The sequence below is a fragment of the Filicampus tigris genome, chromosome 15 (genome assembly GCF_054856515.1).
Source record: "Filicampus tigris isolate MCC_2025a chromosome 15, RoL_Ftig_1.0, whole genome shotgun sequence".
In the NCBI taxonomy this organism is placed as follows: domain Eukaryota; kingdom Metazoa; phylum Chordata; class Actinopteri; order Syngnathiformes; family Syngnathidae; genus Filicampus; species Filicampus tigris.
The window spans coordinates 2342877-2369799 of NC_141231.1; the positions used below are offsets into that span (position 1 = coordinate 2342877).

The window sequence follows — 26923 nt, forward strand, 5'->3', positions numbered from 1 at the left end:
TCCCATCTAGTGGCCAACTAAGAGAATGCAACAACCTAAGATGGAAACGCGTGCGTTTTGAAGCGCACACACTACGGTGCCTCAGAGAGACCAGACGTCGCAAGCCTATACCAACATTTTTTTTAGTAGAGGTGCTAGAAAAATGTTTTCACAAACCACTTCTAGCATTCCGCCAAGTCATGAAGTAAGTGTATTTGTTACCCATGCAGTCGTGATAATGCTTAGGAATTACGTTCGCTAAGTTTGTCTCCTTTCTCCTTTTCGCTAGTATCACTGTGAGATACCAGCGAAACATGGCCGCCCCCGGTAGGGGAGGCTTGTCCCATGTAATATAATTAGAGATGACTTCACCTATGATTATATACAAATAATTATTTTCTATTATCCCCCGATCCCCAGGAAGAACAAAACATTTTGGACACGATCAACTGTCCGTTGTGACTATAATTAGTGTAATTTGTCTATAAAATAATTAAAGCACAAAATAATTAAAAAAATCGTTTTACGCTGAATATTTTACTCTGTTTACTGTGACCAAGTGTGGTATTTTTAGAGTAAACTGTACTCTTGTGTACACCTCTGCCTTTTGACATTAAAAAAACAAAAAGAAATATAGACCAACTTACTACGAAGAATAACTTCATTAACATTTTTTTATAGTCTGTCACAGAAAAGGTTTGCAGTGCATCAATTTTTCTGAACTAAATAATAAATGAACGCGCCACTGGCACCTACTGTAGTGGATGTGCAATTACATTTTATTCTTGTACGTCAGGGGAAAAGAATTCTATACACTATTTGAGGATTACTGGGTTTAGGAAAAGCAATCTTGGACTGTGGATGACTGGAAGAAAGCCATATTCAATAGTAAATGGTGAATCTTGATTGGGTAAGATTTTGTTTGGTGCTGTTCCAATGAGATTTATCGAAAAGACTGCCCGAGCAAAAACATGCTAATTAATTTCCACAGTCATTGATGATACTGGGATGCATGTCGGGGAAAGGCACTGGCAAAGATGGCTCTTATTACATCTTCAATAATTGCACAAGTATATATTGACGTTTTGAACACTTTTCTTATCCCATCAATTGAAAGGATGTTTGGGCATTATTAAATATGTTTTCAAGATAATCGTGCATCTTGCCATAGAACAAAAACTGTGAAAAAAATTCTCTGAAGAAAGACACATAAGGTCAGTGCCATGGCTAGCAAATGAGTGCTCTTTTAGTGTTGTTTTTTCATGATTCCACAATTGTTTCCCCTCATAACTGAGTGCTTCCATATTTGTGTTCTTCTGCTTGGTCTAAACAAGTAACTGTTACTGACTACCACATTTTTTCTTGATTTGTTTTAGTGTTTCTTGAAGCCAGAAAATTGCCATTTGAAATGACTTTAGTTTTGTGTCATGACTGTGAAACAATTGAATGAACCTCCTCTGAGACAGGTGATTCCATAATTCTTGCGGGGTTGTACGTTGGTAAGTAGTAATAGCCAGCACTTTGAATACCTCCTATAATTTTAGAGGGTAAAGGTAACACTAATTTGTATTAATCTCGTGATGTCTGAATGAATTTGGTCGTCAAGTTTACCCTTTACTGGTGTGTCTGTCTATATACATTATTTTGTCATACTCTGTATTTTTATTTTATTATCTCCTTTGTTTAAAATGAATGAATGAATTAATTTATATATTTATATTTTTGTTATTATTATTTTTTTAATCAATCTGCTACTGCTACTCGGGCCTTTCCTCGAGCAACTTTCGCACGCGTAGCTGTACTTTGACTTTATTGACAGTCCCTAAACTCCTTGCGATCCGTTCACGAGCCTCCCTGGCCGGTAAGTGTTGAACTCTTCAGCGGAGGGAAAAGGTCGTTTCGACGCACTGGAGCCGAGAAACTACCAAGTAGGCAGCCAGCAGTTGTCATCAGCGGTGCCCACCTGCACCGTATCACCGAGCGAGGAGCAGCAAGACACCGGAACGGTGAGATTTAGTCCCCATTTTTACAAACTTGAGTCGAGTGGGTGTGTTTGCGTGGCAGCTGTTTTCAAGATAGTCCGAACCAACCGGACCATTTATTTTTACGCCTCTTCTGCAAAGCCAAACCCGTAAAGCACAGTTGACAACTGTGAAGTCACTGTAACCTCTCAAACAAATTGCTTTGTTAAAGTTGTTTTGCCCTTATCAAAACCACTAAGTAGGCGCGCTATTGCTGTTTTTAAACTCCAGATACGAATGTTGTATCTCAAGTTTATTTTTTTTTATATTTCAGGTCAGACTACCGAGATGAATAACCCAAAAGCAAAGGAGTCCCAACCACCGCTGCGAAGTTGAACACATTTTTCTGTCATTTCATTTTTAGTCACGAGCGCAATTCAGTACCTGAGAATAATGTCTTTTTTGATGAAAAAGAAGAAGTTCAAGTTTCAAGTACATTTTACATTAGAGGAGCTTACGGCAGTGCCTTTTGTCAACGGAGTGCTCTTCTGTAAGATCCGGTTGATCGATGGTGGGGACTTTGCCATTTTGTCAGCCAGGTATTAAACACACCTTTATACACACACATTGTTGCGACCAACAAACGCAGTAAAGTCGTGGCTAATGTTGACTTTGCCCTCAGCAGGAGGGCGTTTTAAGCAGCTCTCTACTAGTGATATTGCTTTTTTTCTTTTCCTTTCCTTTTTTACAAAAAGAAAGCCACATATGCATCTACGTGTGGTCAGTTCACCTTTACAGCAAGAAGTGTCACCCTTTGGTTCCCTGGTATAGTTGCCTTAAAGAGGAAGTCAACCCCCCAAAATTATTTATAAGAATATGTTCAATGCAGACCAACTAGTCAAAACATGGCATTCTGATTTAAGCAGTAAAATCCACCTGTATTTGTCCATCTCAGGGGGCAGCCATTTTGCCACTTGCTGCTGACTTAAAATGACATCATAGTTGCTCAGGGCTCAGGTAACGACCTCTCACCTGTTTTCTGAAGGCGAACCATGATTGGTCGTTATCTGAGCCCTGAGCATCTGTGATATCATTTTTAGTCGACAGCAAGTGGCAAAATGGCCGCCGCCTGAGATAGAGAAAAACTGTTGGATTTTACTGCTTAACAATAGCCTGGGCTGTGAGCCATTCTCTTGCAGCATGTTGGTATCAGTTGGGATGTCAGATGGCCCATTGGGCAAAGCTGCAATAGGGGTTTACAGCAACTTGCTTCATGAGTTTACACCTAGATTACGATAATGTATAAGTAAAGTACTGTATACAATACTGTTTACTGGCTTCTCTCTGTACATGCAGTCAAGTTTGATAAAGTGCTAAGTGTTAATGTAATGGTCCGAAGTAGCAATGAGCAATGTAAATAATGACACATTAACTACTAAAATTACATAACATCATAGTTAAAAAGGGCAAAGCGCAGTATTAACTTGCATGTTGGTAACACGGAGGTGACGTTCATGCTCATGACCTTTTGTTCTGTACTGCAATGGTACTTGAATTTACTTTAGTGTCCATTGGGTATCGAGTGCCAAGAGCAAACTCAGAGATTTGTCATTGGAGCTAAGGTGTTCCCCATGACAACAGGAACTGTTTGCACAATAAACAAAAAAGGCAGAGAGAAGTTCAATAAAAACAATGGTCTTGCTTCCAAAACTTTCTCCAAGTATGTGTGACATGGATTAGACTAATGTTTAGTAACGTTTACTGAACTAGTACATTAGTTTATAACTATTTACCTGGCAACTCATTTCTGACATATTTCCCTCTGCAAAAGCCCCCAGACACACTTAAACAGCAACTTAATGGAGGAGATACAGACTGAGGAAAGAGCATAAATGTCCCAAATCAGTGAAGGTTTTTAATGATTAGAATTCAATGGATTACTGACTATACTGAAAATTTGTGAAAATTGACAACCCCCAATAACGTGTAAATGTACTCTATCTAGTTCCTTGTAAAAGCCAAAAGATGACAGCAAAGAACTACTGTACATTTTTGTAAATGAAGCTCCTCAACTCACTTCAACAGTTCCTTGACACCTAGATGTAATATTGTTAGCACAAAAACAGTGAATCTGTGAATTTTCAGCAAAAAGTGGAGGCTGAGTTGAAAAAAAAAAAATCTACAAATAGGTGAGTACACAAATATGTGGGGGTCCTTTGGAATCTGTTCCTGAGTCAGAAAAAAATGATTCTGCTCTGCTGGCAATGTTGAAAGAATACAGTGAAAAGATAAACAAAAAACATTTTTTTTAAGTGCTGCACACAAAAATGGATGAGCTGTTGAGTTGTAAACAGCACAAATGAGCGCGTAAACAGCACAAACTACAATGGACCATAACAGAGGTTGAAAACAGTTGTAGTTTTAAAAGGGCAAGTCAACTCAGAAATTTGATTTACAATAGTATGTTATGTGCTCAGGTAACAACCAATCACAGCTCAGCTTGCAAACGTCACATGACCAAACTCAAAAAACAGGTGAGTCGTGATTGGTTGTTACCTGAGCCCTGAGCAACTGTAATGTCATGTTAAGTCGACAGCAAGTGACAAAATGGCTGCTCCTTGAGATGGATAAAAACAGGTAGATTTTACTGCTTAATTCAAACCCAATATCAATCAGAATGCCGGGTTGAGACTAGTGGGGCCGTGTAGAACATATGATTGTAAAGAACATTTTTGAGTTGACTTCAACTTTAATAAGATAACTTTATTGACAATTGTTTGAAGCAGTGATTCTCAACCAGTGTGCCATGAGAGATCATCAGGTGTCCCGTGGGAAATCATCCAATGGTAATTACTTTGACAAAAAATATATGTATTTAAAAAAAAAATGTTTTGTTAAATTATTTATGCCTACCACATATAGTAACAGACAAAACAATAAAATACTCTTCCACTAGGTGACAAAAGTTACATAATTTATTGTATAGCCACTTTTTGTGATTCGTTTTGCTAAATGGTGTGCTGTGAGATTTTTTCCGAGGTGAAATATGTGCCTTGAGAAACACTGGTTTAAAGTAATAATACAAAATGTAAGGGTGAATGAACCGTTACATGCATATAACCAATTAATTTAAAACAAAGAATCAGGAAGTTGAAAACTTTTGTAGGTGCATGGTGCCAAAATTTGGGTCACGTGAACAGCGCACGGAGGGGCGTGTCTTCTGAAATGACGCAATTTTCCCATGTGGACCTCTCCGATGCGTCAAGCATCAAACAAGCTTTAGCATGTCACTTTAATGTCTTTAATATAGCTTTGACTAATACGGTTTGAGTCACTAATGGTGTAATGGTCCATTCACATTCACCTGCTCCCCATGCAGGTAGTGTGGATTCAATTCCCACTAAGTGGCCGTGTGAAAGGTTGTCTGTCTTTTATGTTGCGACCGGTAAAGGGTGCAGTCTTCTTTTTGCTTGAAGTCTGCTGGGATAGGCTCCAACTTCCCACGATCCTGAACAGGATCTACTTGTGTACCACGTAGGCCTAGTACAATAAGTGCACCCCAGATTACAGTGTTCAACCCAGAATGTGGCCGATACAGTATTTCTGTGGTCTGTAAACACTGTCATTACAATATGTGGCAGTGATTCAACACCATCTGATAAATCAATTTTTAAAAGTGTTGTTTTGTTTTGCTTGGTAGATCATTGGTATGTTTGTTTTGTTTTGTTTTTGGGCGGCATGTATTTGCCTTTTATTTGACCAAATTTGCAAATTATTGTTTGATCCTTCATAATTGTACTGAAATTAAAATGTGTCTTGGAGATTGTATTACACCAGCTATGCAATGCATAACCGCACAGCAATATAGAGAGCAACTTGTAGCAACCTGTCGCACAATGGTGCGATTGTGAAATGATGAGTGGTAAAAAATGTTGCAGAACCTGTTAAACCGTTCCTTGTCTCTCTAACTTTCATCCACCGCTGACCATAGAAAATGGGGGAAAGTCCCTCTGATTGTGTTGCAAAGATTCAAGGCATTGGTCTCATGCGCAAAGTGGGCAGCGGTATATATTGAAAAAGGACAAGTTAACTGTCAATATATTGAATGATTTCCTCTCTCTTTTGAGCAATGTTGAGAACTTGAAAAGAAAGCAAAGTTTATTAAAGCACGCTTCAGCCTGCACCAAATCTGGGTTAGCGTTGTTTTATTATATTCATATTTGAGCAGACAAGATTTTTCTTGGATAAACTACCAGGATTAAGAGGCAAATAAGTCTTACTAGTCCCTATTTTTAGATATGAATATTACTCATACTGACGTACTATGTATGACAAGCTTTTAGCAATGTACCACGAATGCTTTGGTGTAATGAGGATGTCTCTTGGAGTCTTTTCTTATCTTGGAATTAAATAGAAACAGGTAGTTCACTATTTAGAGCACAAAGCAGGATTGAGTCACAGTCAAATAATAGTTTGAGTTTTTCCCCTTTGTCTCTGGCCTCTCAGTTCTTGCAAATTTTCTTTGTAGCATTCTCTGTTTCCAAAAGACAGATAAATCAACACTCACTCGATTGGACTCGAACGACGTTAGACAGACAGAGAGATAGACTTTAGATATATAGATGGCCATTTCATCCTGTGAAGGTAATTCAATTGTCACATACTGTATATATACTCGTATTTATAATACAGTGTTGTGATGCGAGTGAAACAACTTCTGCGTTTTTGGAGATACAAGCCATTATTCAGCCTTTTTTTGGTTTGCTTTGATTTGCCAGTGCTAACTTGAGATACAAACGCTGTATGGTGGAAATGAACTAAATTCAAAACATCTCATAAGTGGTAATTTGGCAAACAGTGAACAATTCTAGGGCCCAACCGGTAACCGATTAATCGGATGATTATCAAACAAAAGATATGTAGTGAGTAAAATAACATATTTTTTGGTCCCTTAACGCTTTCAACAATAACAACATGAATTCCAGGCAGAAGGTTAGACTGTTAAACAAAACTTTATCCTTTAGTATTTGCTAAACTTTACAACAGAGAGAAAAAAAATCAACCAATGTTTTATTGTGGGGGGAATCTTTGAATGTCATTATCTTTGTCTTATGTTGTAATTGTAATTAATTGATTCATATACCACAAACACAATATTAATCAGTGTACCGTTAGGCTAATGGGGATGCATAGAACATATTGTTAAGATTTTTGACTCGACTTCCACTTTAATGATGTTTGAAGCTGGGGCCAAAGTTCATACTACATGGTTAGGGCTTTCCCCAAATTATCAGGCCATTTTCCTCACTGCTACACAGTGTTTACTTTGTGTGGCTTGTGCACATGTGTGCAACCTTTTTGATTGCTGACAATTTTAATCTATAGAGAGGTAACCTCATGATTTGGCTGAATTGCTAATTATGCAAAAATACTGTCCGCTCAATCAATTACCAACCATTTGATCACGTTTCACCTCTTTATTTTTGATCCACAAACATCCTCTCAAATTTGATGAAGAATATTATGGTTGAATGTATTAGTCTTATGAGTCTGATTGACAGGATGAACACTCAGCAGCCACTTCATTAGGTACCCTATACTGCAAATGAGAGCAATTGTAACATCTATGTCAAATGTTCGCCTTCACGAAAATATGAAAAATATTAACACGCCAACCATGGTTTGCAGTGTACCCAAGGAAACAAACTATACCGTGATAGTTTCTAAAAGTTTTCTCAAAGTTTCTATGTACTTAAATGGGAAGTCAACGCAAACATATTTTTTTCAAGAATATGTTCTATGCAAGACCACTAGTTGAAACAGGGCATTCTGGGCAATATTGCATCTGTGGAATAAGAGTTAATGCACTTGTTGTTAGCCATCTCTGGGGGCGGCCATTTTGTCTTCCGTCAACTGAAGATGACATCACAACTGCTCACAATAACTAATCACGGCTCAGATTCAGAAAACAGGTCAGACAAAAATGGCCGCCCCCATAGATGGCTAAAAACGAATGCATTTTGCTGCTTAATTTATATTCCACAAACGCAAAATTAATCCGAATGCCGTGTTTCAACTAGTGGGCCTGCTAGGAACATATTCTTGAAAATAATATGTTTGGGTTGACTTCCGCTTTAATCTTGCCGGTGGTGTGATTATCCTTTTCTTTGCATTATAAGCATACTTCCATCCCACATTTTCACATCATTCTCCATAGAACGTTTACAGTATTTTTGAGCTTATCTTTCAAGAAAACAAAGGCCTGAGTCTACACATAATGCGTTGTGTAATTACTGTTAAGTGCAGCGCATGTAGCGATCTGGAGCGTTCTCATGTGGATGTTTTTCTTACTGTATGTCCTACAACATGAGATCGACAGGAGAGATAACATCAGAGTTCACCACCAAGCTGGGAAAAGCCAGCATGCTGATGTCCCCTATGTGTGTGTGTGTGTGTGTGTGTGTTGTGACATTTGCAAACCACTGACCTCTTTAGCATTAGTTTCCTAGTAACCTTGCTGCAGTTTTGGACATTGGGTGGGTTCTTCCTCTGCCTCTCATTTATTAGTTTAGTTTGACAAATCTGCTCACAGGCTGAGAAGGGAGGACCACATTCCCATGAGGCCACATTTTGTACTACTAACTCCCAAATTCCAAAAATGAGATTGAGTTGTCCTTGTTATTTTGCCGTTCATTTCCATATGCACTGCAATACTGTGACTGTGGGGGTAATAATGATAAGCGAAATGAAAGCCAACAGAAGGTCTTTCTAATAATCTACCTTATATAAATTCTGTATCTTTAATCGTCTCTTATTATATGTACCAATCCAGTAAATGTTATATTTTGCAATCCACGTATGCAGTGCCCATTCAAAAAGCAATTTCAGATGTGTATCATGTAGTTCACAATGTGCTTCGTCAAGCATTTGATCTGTCTTTGTACGTCTCTATCTACAGGGAGGAGGTGCAACAGAACTGTGTCCGATGGAGGAAGAAGTTCTCTTTTGTGTGTAAAATGAGCGCTAATCCAGTAACTGGCATATTGGAACCCTGCATCTGCAGGGTCTCCGTACGCAAGGTAAACTACCATTTCCAGCAGACATCTCTTAAATATAGTACTAAGATATACAGACACAGAAGTGAAGTGCGAGGACTACCTAAAGCTGTGGGCCTAATCATCAACTAATGTGTGAGTTCTTTGTTGTTGTGCTCTCTTTACCACTCTATAGGAAAGTATTTTTAGGTGAAATTGTAGGCAATAGTGAATGAAGATAGATACATAAGGTTTACTTTATTTTTCCCTGTCCAATGGCACTACTCTCATGGTCATTCATTTCATCTGATATGAACTATTCAAGGCTTTTTGGTTTCAAGGATATTCCTTCCAATAGAAACCATGGCTGAAAAAACACCACTTTCAAATGTAGGCACGTCTCTTTTTCTCTCAGGAAAAAACAAACTGTTATGGTTTTCCTTAGAGCTGGGCATCGTCTATCCGTCTATAACTACCGGTCGATATTTGCGGCCGACCCACGTGGTCCCAGTCCGTCCTTCGTCAGCGACAGCAAAACGGTGTCGAAAACATAATTTTCATGTCACACACAGGCGCTGCACAGGCAGACACGTCACCAAATAAAGAAAAATATCAAATAAAAACAACGGACACACAAACACGCACAGCTTGGTGATCATTGAAATAAAAATAAAATGGCGCACGTCGTTGCATCTGTGGGACCGAAAGGTATACAACACTGCTTTATTTTGTATTAGTTTGGCTGTGTGTCAGGAGTGGGGCACCTGCTGCGACGGGTACCGGTAAAGTCCATTCTCGACGCCGTTAGACTGACTCGGACCGACAGGGCGGGTCTGAAATATAGACAGGAACTCGTAGACGGACTAAAGCATAGACGAATGCCCCCCCTAGTTTTCCTGTGATTGATATTCTTTTAGTTTGATTACCTATGTTTAGTTCATGTTGGGATTTTGGTTGATGTTTTTCACTGTAACACACGTCTCATTAATTTAACTGCTGTCTGCCATGATTCCCCTGCATCTGCTCTGATCATCATGTCTCATCCAATCAGCCTTCTCCTTAATTCCACTCATGTCTTTTCCAGGTGTGCCTTGTTGTCTGATCAGGCTGTATGTGTAATTTGCTGGTTTCTAAGGCCCGGTACACGCGTAGAGATTTTTCTAATCTTAAAAGACTGCTGCAGACCCCTCACCAGGCATGTCCAGCTCCGGTCCTCGAGGGCCGCTGTCCTGCTTGTTTTACACGTCTTTCTCGACCAACACACCTGATTCAAATGATCATGATCATTATCAGGCTTGTTCAGAGCTTGCTGATGAGCTTATCATTTGAATGAGGTGTGTTGGATGAGGGAGACATGTAACTTGCAAGACAAAGGCCTTTGAGGACTGGGTTTGGAGTCAAAACTTTGGACACTCCTGCCCTACACACAAAGATAAAGAATCAGGCATTTAACAGTTTTGGTTGTACTGTGTGTGGTGTACTCTCACTCACCATGTTAATATAGGGCATCACACTCATTAAGATTCTCTTCCACCGCCGATATCGAAGTAGCCTAAGTCCTCCGAGGCAAAAATCTCATGTGATCACAGGTTTTATTCGATTTTATTTTGACAAATAAATTCTTTACACTACTAAGACTCGTGTTGTCCCGATACCACTTTTTGGCCCCAATACCGATTCCGCTACCTGGCTGTGCAGTATTGGCCGATGCCGATACTGTACCGATACCTCACCGCTTGAAAAAAATCCAAAATAAGCACAATTTTTTTTTTGTAATTCTAAAGAATTGCACTCACTTGGATGTAAAATTATTCATATATATTCATATATTCATATAAAATACATATCGTCGCTGTCATGTAAAAAAAACGTATCGCCATTATTTTTCACTTTCTTATTTTTACATGAATCATGTTTCCGCGTTACAGACATCGCATTAAAGTGAAAATTAAAAAAAGTTTCCAAAATTGGAGATAAGTGTTTTTCACAGGACAGCGGCGATATGTTGATTAATCAGCCTATTTTCATAGCTCTTCGTGCTTGTGAGAGTGAGACTAGGGTTACATACTGTATTCACATGAATGTACATTTGTAATAAAGCAAGGTGCAGCATTTGTACTTCTAAAATATATTCAGTGATTCTAACCGACCCCCCAATGCGTGACGTCACATTTGTATGGGCAGGCGGTCGAGTGAGTGGGATAACAGAAGTCAGTTATGTGTTTCTAAAAATGGTTAACACCTGTGCTGTTTATGGTTGCTCTAATCGGTCAACTATGGATTTTATTTTGTGATACCGGCAGTGATTCAAATTAACCGGAGGCAAAAACGAAGTTGTTTGACAGCAGACGCGCACAATGGCTGTCAAATCTTCAACGTGACCACTTAACACCATCACAACATACAAGGTTATGATCTGATGACTTTATACCAGTTATTGTTTTCTTTTGACTTTTCATTCAAGATTGACTTCACACTGCTGTTCAACATTAATCTGTTAATTATATAGGTATACAAATTTCATGTACGCTGATGGAACATTATAGAACATTTTGCTGAGCGATGTGTTGTAAACAAACTCGTCGAGCTCGAAAAGCTTCGAAAGGTTTATGTGGACACAAACCATTTCATGAAAGACGTTTTACACCATTAAACTAGTGATCGATGTACTGTGTCAAACAAAAGCAACATGCTTTGCTACAAGACAAAGATCCAGCCGACATGCCCCCAAAGTAATTGCAGGCTCTTGATAGCATCAAAGTCCCCCCAAGCAACTGCCTCCAATGTATGTCCTTATAGCAAGTAGCAACCTTTTTCACCAAACTAGACATAAATAGACCGATGACCAATAACGCTAATAATGGATAAGGCTTCTCCTCATATTTTCCTTCCGCATGCGGCTTTAAATATGCGCGCTGCGTTCAAATAATGATACCAGTATCGCTAACCAGCATCTGCGTTTTATTTGTTAATACCGGCCAATCCGATACCAGCGTTTTAATGCGGTATTGAGATACCACCCGATACCAATATCGGTATCGGAACAACACTAACTAAAACAGGAGGACAATCTATAGGACAATCTTATAAGACATAAGATCCTCGGCTGTTTGATGTTCTTGGTCGGGAAGGGGAAAAATCGGGACAAAAACGGCCTGCTTGTCTTTATGTGTGTACCCGACCTAAGCAGTCTTGGTCTGGTTATCTTCATTTGAGCTGTGTCCCATTTGCTTTTTTTTTTTTTATTTTTTTTTAATCCCTACATTTTGGTCATATGCGCCTTTCAAACTTTTTTTTCAACTTTGTTTATTTGCAACAAACCTTTTCGGATTTTCAACAGCACTCCTGTCTTGCATGTCGTTGTGCATTTGAGCAAGCTGCCTGTTACTCACCACAAACCCTGACTGCCTAACTCACATCATTCGTAGACATTAAAGATTTTACTGTTGAACCCATTTAAACTCCATTGCCAATCTAAACAGCATCACTGATGAGGCACAGAAACTGTCTCCCAAATTATTATCAAAATTCTCATTGGATTTGGTAAACAAGCACCCTGCGAACTCATAAAAATGATCTCATGGTATGTGGAGACTGGGAGTCTTTTCTAGCACATAGTGTTTCGGTACACTGTCATGTGCTTACTCTGCAATGTTGTATACGTCCATGTTTATGTTATAGGGAGGTGCATGCTTACAGATTAGTTCCGCCAAGTCTGGCTGGGTTGTTGCTATTTCTCTGCATTTCTCTGTCCATTTTGTTTTGTTGTAAATGCCACTGTCACTTTATAGTAAAACATTATTTACAGTTGAAAAATGTTCAACGTCTGTATAAAATATTATCCATATTAATGTTTGTAAAAAAAATGAAGACGTTGCCCTTTATACTACGGTATACACCCTCTTAGGACTGGTTACATGATACAGATAGCACTCAAGATTGACCACAGGGTTGGCAAATGTGTTACAGCCCACAAAATCACCACATCAGCCTAACTCATCCCTGGAATTGGCACTTAGCAGGAGAATCCTACAGAACAACAATACAAATGCAAGGATAGTCTCATGTAAGAGACACAATATTGACTGTTAAATTAGCATTGTTGTTCTATACGCCTTCAATATCATGGTTATCATTGTTAAAGGTGGGCCTGCTGGGAACATATTCTGGAAAAAAATTGTGTTTAGGTTGACTTCCGCTTACCCAAACATATTTTTGGCCAGAATATGTTCTATGCAAGCCCACTAGTTGAAACAGGGCATTCTGATTAATATTGTGTTTGTGGAATTATGAGAAATCCACCCGATTTTAGCCATATCAGGGGGCGGCCATTTTGTCACATCTGTCGACCAATCCTGGCTCAGCTTCAGAAAACAGGTCAGCCGCGATTGATTAGTCGTTACCTGAGCCCTGAGCACTTGTGATGTCATTTTCAGTCGACAGAAGTGACAAAAGGGCCGCCCCCAGAGATGGCTAAAAGCGGGTGGATTTTACTGCACAAATGCAATATTAATCAAAATGCCTTGTCTCAACTAGTGGGCCCGCATTGAACATTTTCTGGAAAAAAATATGTTTGGGTTGACTTTCCGCTTTAAAATCCAACTTTAATTTGGTTTTACCTATTGGAAAATTATGACATCCATAAGGTAAAACTTAAAGTGCGTGGACTACAAGTCTCCCAATAACATGGCTGGCCATTGAATGTATTTAATTGCCCCATATTATATTTTTAATCAGTCCTAATGAATGAATTTACTCATTTATATTCATCTTTGCAGGAGCTTAAAGGAGGAAAAGCCTTTTCAAAGGTAACATTGTTTCCTAATCTACAGTAGTACGTATGTTTTAGCTAACATATTTCAGTGCTTTCATGCTTCCTTCATAAAATATAATTTTACAACATTCCCAGTGGCAAAGGGCAGGGTTAAAAACCAACCATGTGACACCTTTTAAGAGGGGTATTGTGACGCAGCCAAGAGGTAATAAGTGTGAAATGTTCATTGGCTGACTGTGTGTGGTAACAACTGAACCCGAAGCAGTCCAGTCTAGCAATATGCTGTAGAGATATCCAACTGTATAGTAAGCTATACATTGCTCTAGGATTTCAAGTTCACATTTTACATTTTATTCAGCAAATATTATGATTGTCTCACTACTGTATAACCTTTTTTTTAACTTGAACGGGATTCTCTGTAATTGTGATTATAATCAACAATCCCATGTGTGTTATGGAGTATCCTTAGCAAATACCATGGTCGACAATAGCACATAACTGAATGTTTGGACAGACCACAATAGAGTAGAAAATAATTTGCATAAATCACAATACATTAGTGTGGCCATTTTCCTTTATTTTATGCTGTATTACTGAAAACATACATAATGTCGGGTTTGACATAAAAAGATGAATATGAGACTAGACTTCCACTTTCATTTTGCAGTATTTACATCTGAATTAGATTCTTGAACTTGAACTTAAGAAATGGCACCTTGGCATATATCATTTGAGCCTAATTTAATGGACATGTGAGTGGGAAGTCTGTTTTGTTGCCTGGGTGTTTCCTATTGCATTGATTTGTCTAACTAAATCATTAAATCAACAGATTATTTTGAAACAGTCTGGAAGCAATCAAAGATGTTGTAGCTAATTTGCAGACAACTGGAAAAGTTCAGAGCTATAGCTGAGAAATATTTGTGACAATTTGAGGTAGCACAAACAGGATCAATTTGCACACAATATTTTAAAAAGGACATCACCAAAGACTCACAACCTCCATCATAAGACCTCTCATGTCGGAAAAAGTGCTGAATGGCTAGAAAATCCCGAAGGAAGATGTTAAAGGCTGTTACAGAATTGAACACAGTCATTCCTGCTTCCCCATAAACATGTGAATGTTATATGGACTGAATTACACTCAAAAAAGAAGCAACACGCCCTATTGTATCAAATAAGAACAAAAGATATAAAAAGGAAATCATACTTGGGCTCAGCTTAGTCATTTCAGTATGCATTCATCTTTCACCTTAAAGCGGAAGTCAACCCAAACATATTTTTTTCAAGAATATGTTGAAACAAGGTATTCTGATAAATATTGCATTTGTGGAGTAAGAGTTAATGCACCCGTTTTCAGCCATCTCAGGGGGCGGCCATTTTGTCACTTCTGTCGACTGAAAATGACATCACAACTGCTCATGGCTCAGGCAATGACCAATCACAGCTGACCTGTTTTCTGAAGCTGAGCCATGATTGGTCGTTACCTGAGCCCTGAGCAGTTGTGATGTCATTTTCAGTCGACAGAAATGACAAAATGGCCGACCCCTGAGATGGCTAAAAACATGTGGATTTTGCTGCTTAAATCATATTCCACAAACGCAATATCAATCACAATGCCATGTTTCAACTAGTGGGCCTGCATAGAACATATTCTTGAAAAAAATAAGTTTGGGTTGACTACCACTTTAAATGTTGTGTTGTTTCCTCTAATCTGCATGTGTTACTATGTCCAGCTGGGTTTTGCTGACCTGAACATTGCAGAATTTGCGGGCTCTGGTTCTACAGTTCGCTGCTGCATCCTGGAGGGCTATGACACAAAAAATACCCGCCAGGACAACTCAATTCTCAAGGTAAGGTAGACACGCATTCCAGACAGCTCAGCAGATTCACTGAGTCATGCATGTCTTTTCCATCTATTTATCAGGTGACCATTGGGATGACGCTTCTGTCTGGGGATCCATGCTTTAAAATGTAGGTCTTTATTTCTGTCAGAGATCAATTCCTTCTGGTTCCTTAAAAAAAAAAAAAAAAAAAAGATCTCATGTGGTTTTATCAACAGGCCTCCCAGCACGGCAAAATCGGTCTCTGTGAGAGATGAGGATCCCACCCTACAGCTGGACTGTAAGGGTGATAGCACTGATGTCAAAATACAACCACTCAGCACAATTGTGGAGGGACCTTGTGCCTATAAACCTAGACAGACATCAGTTCGCAGCTCAGGTAACTCCTTTGTGTATGTATTAACATACAAAGTAGTTTGGGCATTATTTTGATTCTCAGAGCTGGGCACTTGACCCTTTTTTGGTCCGGCCGCGACCCTCCACCCTTGACCTGGGTACCCTTCCGGGTACCCCCCGCCCTTATTCATAAAAATCATCACCCCCCGGCTCCCCCCCCAAAAAAAGTGTCCGTGATTGACGCCGCCGCGGGAGAGATGCGAACGGCAGAGGCTTTTCAAGGATCATTAGCTGGCTAATGTACTATTCAAACCCGCTCTGGACACGCTTCAAACATGCTTCAAAATGCGCCACTAGTACTTTACTACTGCGTGTGCTGACTTCCATTGTGAGCCCCGGGGTTGGTTTTGTCGTGTTGTAAAATTATTTGGGTCCAACAGACAGCCAGAAGTCGTAGTCAACAAGTTACTTATTTATTTTTGCATACTTCCCCTCCTTCGCGGCCTTCAAAGTAAAATCATACCAGCAAACCACTATACACAGCAGGTTTGCATATTTCCAGAAGTCGAGAAGACGCCAGATGAAATGCATGAACTCCACCTTGATGTGCCAGCGTCATCCTTGAGTCAGTGCTGCGCGCAGCTTGAATATACTCGTGGACACAAGTTGTTTTGAAACAAGTCGGGGGGCGTCGCTTCAAAAAGACAGCGACAACTATGGATATCGTGCCTGCTACACGAGTTTCAAATTTAATGCTAATTAAATGATGCATTTAATTTCATTTCCAAACTAGTTTGCTTTGCAGCAGCAACGAGCTGCATGCTGCATTCTTTTCTCCTCTCCGTGTGGTAAACTGTATGTCATCGCAACATGTGACATAAGGGACCGATCAGAGCAGCAACAATTCCTGATGTGTGCGTGGCATGTGTTGCAGACCTGTCGCCAACAGCACAATGCGTCGGTCATGTGAATCAATGCGGCAGTTGTTGCTCTCGCCGTTGCGGGAGTAGAAAGAAGCCTAAAAAGAAGCCTTTCACCGAGTAGGCTGAGATGAAATTTGGCCGCCTCGCGACCACGTCAAACGCATGAGGGCCGATTAGCAGGCCGGACTAAAATCCACTTCCGGCCATGCTTAGTCCAGCCGTTTTTAAAAATTTGTCACCCCCACCCCTCTGCCCCAAAAATGGGCATCCGGCCGGGCCGGATGGTCCGACCGGTCCGACCCAGGGACGGACTGCCCAGCTTTGTTGATTCTCTTAGCTTTCACCAAACTACTTAAAGGTTTATTTATCAGTATATTTGCTGTCTTAATTTCAACCCATAATTCTAAAAGGAAGTGATTCAGTTTTAGTTGAAATGTTCCATTCATTAAAGCGGAAGTTGACCCAAAAATGTTCTTTACAATATTATGTTCTATGCAGTCCCACTAGTCGAGACATGGCATTATGATTAATATTACATTTGTGGAATAAGAGTTAAGCATTAAAATCCACCCATTTTTGTCCATCATAAAAAAATAAATTAAAAAAAAACAGTTGGTGCCATTAGGTAGCAGTCCAGTTAACCTCTGCCATGACCGGGTCTGATCACAAAATGTGTTGAGTGCTGACATATACTGTACACGTATAAGTCATTACCCCAAAAAAGTGTGATAGATTTTGATTCAGTCACACAGTGACTGGTAAATGACACACTAAGGCAGAACAATAAAATTATGAATATGATGTACAAGAATAGTTCAGTACTACAGTAGTTTGAATAAGTACAATAAATCATTCATTAAAATGGGCAGCATGCTATATGTTTCACCCAAATTTTCCTGTTCTGTAAGCGGACTTGCATATTTTCATGATTGTTGACATAACCTCACACCGCCCTCTGGACTTCAACTTACTTTGCTCTTTGGAATGAAGTAATCACGTGTCCAATTTGTCCATCCACCATCCTGGCACACCCATCTGTAACTCTTGAAACAAAATAGAACCCATCTGTGGTCCTACATCTCCAGCCGTTACTCGATCCCATAACCGATTTGGTTTTGGAGTATTAATGCCACAACAAACCTCAACTCTTCAGGGTTTTGTGTTTTTCTGCTCCTTAACTTTCTTCTCCCCCAATACGTTTGGGATGCAGGACAACCTGACGAGGGGGGAAATGTCTCCAACCAAGATGATACCTTTCACACTGGTCATTTCCGCAACTCCAGCTTTGCCAGCCAGCATAGCAAGATATCAGGTTATACCACTTCCTTATTTATGCATCATTGTCGGGAATTTTGCTTCCTTTTGTAAATGTTCCAGTAAACCTTATTTTACCAGCGTGAAAAATGACAAAATTTCTCTGCTCTGGGTCATGACAGTTTATAAGCGGTCTTGAGCATGTGGAGTTGCTAAGTGTTAAGGGGAAAGGTTCTTTAGGCTTGACTGTAGAAATGCCCCGACACGCTGGACCAAATTTACTTTTGCAGATACAATGTCGGGAGTGACGTCGTCTCTTCTTCTTCTGCGCATACGGGTCACTTTGGTATCACATGTGTTCATACAGCAGACAAGACTGAGGTTGCATTTATCATGTAATATGAACGCTTACACGAAAAAATCGGATTTTTTTTTTAAGATCCGAATTGAGCATTAAGACCTGCGGTGTGAACCTAGCCTAAGCGTCAGTTGGGATCAAAAGGTAAAGTGCTTTATGTGTTTTCCGTTTCAACGTTTTAAATATTAGTAATTTCAATTTTTTACCTGTCGCAAAAAAAATGCATGAAGTACATCTATGAAACATGACCCATAATTAATCATTGTTAAAGACCCAATGCGTACAATTTAGTGCCATCTAATGGTGAGCGAATAGAATGCAACAACCTAAATTCGAAGTGCATGCATTTTGAAGCGTGTGCACTACGGTGCCTGAGAGAGATCACACGTCGCGGGCCTACCAGCAATTTCTTTGGCAGAGGTACATGCAAAATGTTATCGCAAACAACTTATAGCATTCCCTCAAGTGGCAATGTAAGTGCACCGCATTTGTTGATTTTAAACATGCGGTAGTCATGATGTGGAGGAACTACGCTGGCTAAGTTTGTCTCCTTCGGGTTCCCGTAGAAGCAATATGGTGGCGAGACATGGCAGCCACCTGCGATTATAAAGAAAAATAATGTCCATTAATGTGACAACATTTTTTCTTCATGTTACTGAAATTAATTTTTGGTCAGACATTGACCGATCCGGTTGGTTTTATACATACCAATTTTATTGGTGAGCCAAACAGCCAATGAAATTGGTTACGGAAAGGACATTCACTCGCCCATCGGTTTTGCTGTATAGTGTGTAGTGTGCAGCACATATAGACCTACAAAATAAGTATATTAATTAACAATTGATTAATTAAAATTATATTATCCCTATGGCTCTGGAAGAAATACTGGCGGACCATGGCATGGTGGTCGACTGGTTAGCGTGTCCACCTCACATTGCAGAGGTCATGGGTTCAAATCTGCCCCCGGGCTTCCTATGTGGAGAGTGCCAATGTTTGTTTGTCTCTGTGTGCCCTGTGATTGGCTGGCAACCAATTCAGGGTGTACCCTGCCTACTACCTGAAGACTGCTGGGATAGGCTCAAGCACAATACAGATGGTTCCAACTTCCAACCCAACCAGTTTAGAGTGGTGGCTTCCTTTAGGGTTCTACACAAATTAACCAATATCCTGGTCAAAATGACCAATTTGCATCAGTTGGTCCTGCCGCCAATATACATTGGTTGAAAACACTATCCATTCTAGATTGGTCGTTTTAGCCAAAGGATCGGTCGGACACGTAATTAACAACTAATTTTAACCCATTTTTTTGGTAAATTTGACCAATCCTTTTTTAGGGTTTGAAAAGGGAACATTTTTCTTGCTGTAAACTGAGTTTCAATCCTGGTCACGGAAAAAATGAAACTCTTCTGTCATGGTACCACTTTACTTTTATGACAATGCTAAAAGTAACTACATAGTTAATGGGTTTTATGATGGCAATAGTTTGGATGCTGGAATGAATTCATTATAATAGAATATACTGTAAATATAATTGAGTTCACGGGGAACTTGTTTTTTTTGGAAGTTCAACGAGCATCACAGAACAGATTGTTGTTGAATTCCGAGGTGCCACTGTACACATTTGCATCACTGTTTTGTGACTGAGGCAATAGAAATAGAATATATATGTATACACCAGTTTGTAACAATTGTTATATTTAGAGGTGTATATAATTCATTATTCCTGCTTAATTAAACTTACTTTAATCAGAAATAACCAGTGAAGTGGTTGTTATACGTAGGTCAAAGCTTGTCTCCTTCTCTAGGTTACAGCACAGGTCACTCTCGCTCCTCCAGCCTGACCGATCTCAGTCACCATCGAAACACTTCCTCCAGCAGCAACGCTTCATGTGGGTTTGCGCACCCATATCCCTCCACCCCAACACAACTGCATCAACAAGGAACTCCCACCAAGCCAGAGAGACCTCCGCTACCCTCCGTAGCTGCCATCATGTCCAATAGATCGTCCAGGTGATCACACTTACTATGCTCTTGTAGCAAACAAACCCATATCATGCAAAATATCGCCCGCATCGCTCTCCCAGAGCACACACTGGTACCAGTCAAGGGTTTGACACCCAGGACTGTTAAACTTATATCGGTGAAATTCCTCAAGAATTCTTTGAGTCGGGAGAGAATATACAGATTCAGTGTGTTTGGAATTGAAGTTATGTGACACTTTTCTGGAGCTGTGGAGCTTGTTACTAGTAAATATGCATTTGTCATAGTTCCATAATAGAGCTAATTTTATTCAGCCCCAGTCACACAGTGACATTCATTCATTCCGTTTCAGGATTGCAAGAGACATCTGCGGCCTACTAGAAAGTGTGTCACAGTCTTCGTTCAAGGCTTTTCAGTCTTACTGAAAATTCTTCAATCATTGGCAGAGGCCATCACTAAGAACTAATAGACTGGTAGGATTCAACAACAACAAAAAAGTTATCACAAGATAAGAAACAGCATGAAGCAATACATTCTAAGAACTTTCACAAGCTCAATGCCATGTACAAATCTTGTTCCAGGTAATTCGTAGCATTCTAAAAATGTGTACGATGCAGCTAGGCAAAGCTGTACAGTGACATTTTGCTTTTTATTTTTTTTAAACGTTTATCTTACACACTTAAAAAAAACTCAAAGGTGCAATTCACACAAATGTAGTTGAACACTGACAGCATAAAATCCACCAGTTGTGTAATGTAGTAGTGTGTTTATCGCAACTGACATGTATGGGCCAGTATATATAGTAGGTCAAAGGGGCCCGACATTGCACATAAGAATAGAGGAAAGAAACCTAAAAAGAAAGTAACCTGAGCTGCGTGTTTTTTATCATTTAATTTCTAATACCGGTGTTTTAAAAGAAAACGGTATCCAGCCGTTTTTGACGCCGAAAAATCACGGTATGGTACAGGTACCACTATCAAGTTTAACACAATGCCAAATGCACCCCCACTAGTTTAAACATGGCATTCTGACTAATATTGTGTTTGTGGAATATGGTTAAAGCAGCAAAATCCACCAATTTTTAGCCATCTCAGGAGGTGGCCATTTTTCCACTTGCTGACAATTGAAAATAATATCACAAACTGGGTTTCCATTCCCCTCAAAAATGTGCAAACTGCACGATAGCAAACTGGTAATGGAAGCACAGAAGTTTTGAAAAACGTCTCAAATAACGCAAAAAGTAAAAACTTTTGAAGTGTTTTTTTTGATACGGGTCGATACGGAAGCGTATCGCGAAAGTGTAATGGAAACATAGCGCTGCGAGGGATGTGCACCAAGCCACTCCCGTCCCGGGTCACTGCAGAGTGTGATCCTGTGCGCCCCGGGTGGCCGCTTGCCCCGGGCTGTTGAATCCCCATGCAGACTGTACGGGTCCCACCCATTTACCTCTCAACGGTTTTCCGCTCTGTCGTGAGTCTCATGCAAACATTTCATGAGGTCTTATGAGATCTCGCAAGACGGGACGTTATGAGAATTACGCTTCAGAAGCCAAACACTCTTCAATGGAAACGCCTACAAGTAGCAATTGTACTTTTTCGAAATGATCGAAATATTGCTTTTATTTTTAAAAAAAAACTTTAAGGGAAACCTAGCTCCAGGTGCTCAGTGCCCAGGTAACGACCAATCATGGCTCTGAATTTGGCCATGTGACATTTTCAAGCTGATGCTGTCACCGTTGTATTGTCTCCACTCTTCACAATATTTCCATACTACAAACATTATCATTATTACATGATGCTAGTTTCACGTTAGATTTCTGTGACAAGTACCAGAATGCAGATCTGGACATTTCCTAATATTTCCCGGAACGTTTATCGCCTTCCGCCTGCAGCCTGGGTACCCTTCTGCCGTCTGTTTATTCGCCTTTTTGTCTGGCCGGACCAAATAGTAATCGCCAATAGGCCGGTCCCCCTATCATTTTAAACGCTCTTCCGTTTGCGTTTCCGTCCGCAATTTTTATCCAACTAGTTTTCCACCGTTTCCGATCAACTGAAAATAATGATTTGACCCATTAAGGACAGGTGCGCATAACCGCATAAGCGCTGTTGCGTATTTCTACCCTTAAAGCTGGGAGAGCGTATACGTCATTTTCTATTTATTTTTTAATTCGCGGTCTCTTAACCAATGAAATGCATCAGAATAGACATGTGACGGTGTCGTGAGTCGTCGGAGGATATCCGGAATTTTTTCGAGCAGCAATGGCGGATCGCGGGAGCTCTGAAATGAATAACGGCAGTGATATAGACAACGCGATTGTGGACTGTAGAACTAGTCGAACGTGATATATGGTTAAGATATATGTTTGTAGATAATGACAATATCGATGTCTTTGTAACAGAAAAGAGGATGGTAGTTACCACTCGATTTTTTTTTTTTTAATTAAAAGTAGTGCTTCTCTTGCACTGACACTTTATTTTTACCTCTTCGATTGAAACAGTAAAGATGAATAAACTCAGGCCTGTGTGAAAGCCACACGTCTAAGCTCTCAAATTGTTTTGGAATTATATTTATGTCTACTACAAGCGCTGAGATATTCATTATTTTGTAGGTGTTGAATTTCTGGGAAAACTCTAGGATTTCAAGGGTAATTCCAAAGACGACTTTAGGTTTTGGGGAGCTGTTGAGCCAGGCACTTTAGGGCTTAATGGGTTAAGATCATGTGATTGGGATCGGGACATCCCTATCACAAATGAATGGAAACATTTACTCCAGTCACACAATATACAAATAAAATTCACAAATGCTGCTTGTCCTCTTTTCTCCACCATCTGAGTCAGAAAAAAAACACAACAAAAACAGGATGATGCCCTTGCCTGATATGATGATCCTAAATGATGTAAAGTGTGTGTGTTTCTTTAAAGCAGACATCAGGCGTATGAAAATTCACAATGTTTCAGATACTAAACTTCTATGTGTTGTGTTGCACAGAAGAAAGACGGACATGATGGAGAGGCAACATAGCTGTGTGGACGATACCCGCATTGATGCTGATGACATTGTGGAAAAGATTGTTCAGAGTCAGAATTTTTCGGACAGCAGCAACAATGAAGGTTTGAGCGCCTGCTCTTTTGGGGATTCAAATTTGCTTGAATAAGATCTTGAATTCATTCTCTTTAAATTTGTTTTTGTATTACTTACCGAGATCATGTGTAATCTTTACAGTTTTTGCAGCATTTTTATTTTGAATTTTTATTTTTTATTTTACTTTTTAATTTTTGTCTAACTTAACCACTTTCATAACGCCAGGAAATGCAAACTGTGTATTAAATGCTTATAGGTTCACAAATAAAGGCCAATAATGGGTATGATAAAAAAATAACAATATTGTTTCCTCCTCCAGACAGCAACTTGCAATTGTTTGTCAGCAAAGATGGGACCACGACCCTCAGCGGTGCGCAGCTCGCCAACAGGTACACTGCTGCGTGTTCCCCCCCCTATTTCTCACCCAAATGTCCCGCTGTTTAATCAAAATGAGCACTCTCTTCTGCATGTGTGTCTTGACAGAGTAACACCCGGTGTCTTCGAAGCTGTGGTAATTGAGACGCATTGAACGACGCAACATCCTGTCTGCTGCAGGTCAAGCTGAATCAGGATTCTCAAGCATCTGATTGTAAGGGATTGTGTACATCTGCCTTGAAGGAGACACCACTTTTAGACAAGACTACTATGATATATAGGCAGTGCCACATTCTGCTGCCTTCATGCAGGTTCGATTCCCTCCCAGTGCCACTCTCAAGCCTGGATAAAAAATGGGTGTGTTGCCTCAGGAAGCGAATCTGGCGTAAAAAGTCAGATTCACAATGATGATGACAATGATGTTGTGGTTAGCACGTTCCTAATGAGGGCAAGAGATGTAAATATATTGCCCAAGTTAGTGCATAAAGAAAGATTATTGAGCACATTAGCCGGATGAGCCTTGTTGAATGTCAAGGAGTTACTGTATCCTTGACTGGAAATCACTTATAGAAATAATTTAATATAGGCTACTTCATTCATTTAACACTGTTTGTACAAATTAACTCAAATCAAATATAACCAAGTCTACAGTATATTTAATTGTTTTTCTAAAAGATAATTTAGTAAATCAGTAATAATTTTCTCACTTTATTATTTTTAATCATTTCAAAATCAACTAATTACTTGAACACTTCACTAGTAGAACACTGAAGAAATGTTTTATGCTTTTTCAGTCCTCCAGGAGTTTGTAGACTCATAAGATTTTTATGTACATTAATTTGGACTTCTTTCTCATTAGGAATATTAAGGATCACATTCAGGCGTTAAAAGAAACAATTTAAATGTTAAGGGACGAAAAGCAAGTGTAGAATCAGGCAAGATTAGGTCGTTTGATTGTACAAAATATGTCCTAATGAACATACAACTGGCCCCAAGCTTTTATTCTGTTCTATATTATGTGATCCCTGTATTACCTGCTTACACAATTTGCACGCATCAAAGAGGATTACTAGAAACGTTTAAAGGCAATGCACATTACAAGTTAAATGGCAAACATGTTTTTTTCATTTTTTCAAATGTCTATTTTTTCAAAAGCTCATATGGCAGGCCATATGAAACACTGTACTGTATCTGAATGCTCATTTGACTAATCACAAATGTGAGCTTTGTTTTGTCTTTCAGCCCGTGTGAAGTCTTTCACATACAGCAACAGCCAAACTTCTGAATTTCATTTTGACTATCAAATGTTTTTCTTTTTTAAAACAAAATCCAGCAAATTAACAAATGGTTGGCAATGACACTGTTAAGAACATTTCACTGTTGAGGGCCAAGAGAATCCTTTCAAAACTTTGAACTATTAAAGTTAGACCAATTGTTCTTTATTTTTTGCTCCAGTGCGTCCCTTATTGTTAAATAGTGCAAATCAGGGCTGGGATAAAGTTGACCACAAAAATGGTCGACGCAAAAATGTATGCCTCGAAACTATGAATTAATTCATTCATTTATTATTAATTTGTATTATTTATGCGACGCCCGTAACCAAAGTTCCGTGTTTCCGCACAAACATTTGTTGCCGTGGACGGCCGGCTGCTTGGAGCACGCTTCCTGCAACATAAAGATCATTCAAGGGATTATGTCTGTCGTTTTTATTCCTCAATTAGTCAAAATTAAAGTTTCTGGAAGGATACAATTTCAATCAAACTAATAAACCCAATTAATATTTATTTAAAGAAGGGTAATAACAATAACGTACTCTGATTTTCAATCAGTTTTAACATAAACTTAACATTCATAGCTTGTGCATGATTTACTTGAATGCCAAGATTTAAGTATTTAGTAACTATTGGAAACACGTCTTCTATATAATCAACGTAACATGAGCCCCTTTTCTTGGTATCAACTCTTCGGCTTCAGTGGCAGACATAATAAATAAAGTGAGCGCGGTGAGTGGGCAGCGTGGCCTTTGGCGGAAGAAGCAGAGAGGCGGAAGCAGACACGAGCCTTTAAGTCAGAAGAGGCAAAAGAAGAGTATATTTATTTATACATACCCCGATTTCGTGATTTAGCTAATTTTGGAATAATCAATGGGATAATCGATTCCAAAAAGATTTGCTTGTGACAGCCCGTGTGTGCATTCATTTGGAACCTCTGTAGTAATGAAAAATGCCATGAGGAAGTTTTACTTCTTCCTATTCCTTTTTGGGCCAGCAGTATAAGAATTTAACTTTAAGATAGCATTTACACTGTACATTTTTTAGCACTTTTACTTTTGCGCTGCGTGTTCAGAATCAACGTTCATTCAGTGAGGGAGTATTTTAGCCACAGTTAAAATAAGAACATAAAATTATGAGGGAATTATAGTTGTTACAAAACAAAAGTTGAAAATTTATTGAAGAAAAAAGTTCAAGAAATGAGGTTGCAAGAGCAACTAAATGTAGAATCCCCACACAAACAAATCAACAAATCAGTTTTTTGCGCATAGAACAAGTGATAATGTTATTTGGATGATGTTCAAATGTTATGTTTACAAAACTACTTGCGATCTCAACATGGACCATATATTTCTGTTTTTTTCTCAAGAACAGCCATTGTAGTTTAAAGTGTAACTTGACAATTCCTCATCTGCAGTAAACAAGTTACACACTGCTCCTCTCATATCATTTCATAATGCATTAATTCAATCTTATAGTTTTGTTCATTGAAATACAGGATTGTACAATTATACTTTTTTTTCTTTTCAGTGTGGACCCAATAGTTGGTAATTTGTTATCTGACTGACTGAATACATGGTCAGAAGCTGAAGAACCTTTGTCACTTCAAATCGGAAGTCAACCCAAACATATTTTTCTCAAGAATATGTTCAATGCAGGCCTATTTTGTCACTTCTGTCGACTGAAAATGACATCATAAATGCTCAGGGCTCAGGCAACGACCAATCACAGCTCATCTGTTTTCTGAAGCTGAGCC

The 26923-nt window shown here is 39.3% G+C and overlaps 1 protein-coding gene across 3 annotated transcripts; it reads left to right on the forward strand.

The window, feature by feature from the left end:
• The first annotated feature begins 1830 nt into the window (after window positions 1-1830).
• Window positions 1831-25338, forward strand: LOC147135124 (early estrogen-induced gene 1 protein-like). 3 transcript variants are annotated; one of them, XM_086053896.1, is made up of 12 exons: window positions 1831-1985; window positions 2275-2539; window positions 8899-9019; window positions 13753-13782; window positions 15482-15598; window positions 15673-15719; window positions 15808-15968; window positions 18059-18160; window positions 20266-20470; window positions 23429-23550; window positions 23841-23910; window positions 24005-25338. In XM_086053896.1, the coding sequence occupies exons 2-12, from the start codon at window positions 2394-2396 to the stop codon at window positions 24048-24050; spliced, it is 1167 nt and encodes a 388-aa protein (XP_085910022.1). In that variant the 5' UTR covers window positions 1831-1985; window positions 2275-2393; the 3' UTR covers window positions 24051-25338. The 3 variants fall into 3 exon arrangements, with proteins under 3 accessions (XP_085910022.1, XP_085910023.1, XP_085910024.1); XM_086053897.1 differs by lacking the exon at window positions 13753-13782; XM_086053898.1 differs by lacking the exons at window positions 23841-23910; window positions 24005-25338 and adding an exon at window positions 20793-20913.
• Window positions 25339-26923: the final 1585 nt, after the last annotated feature.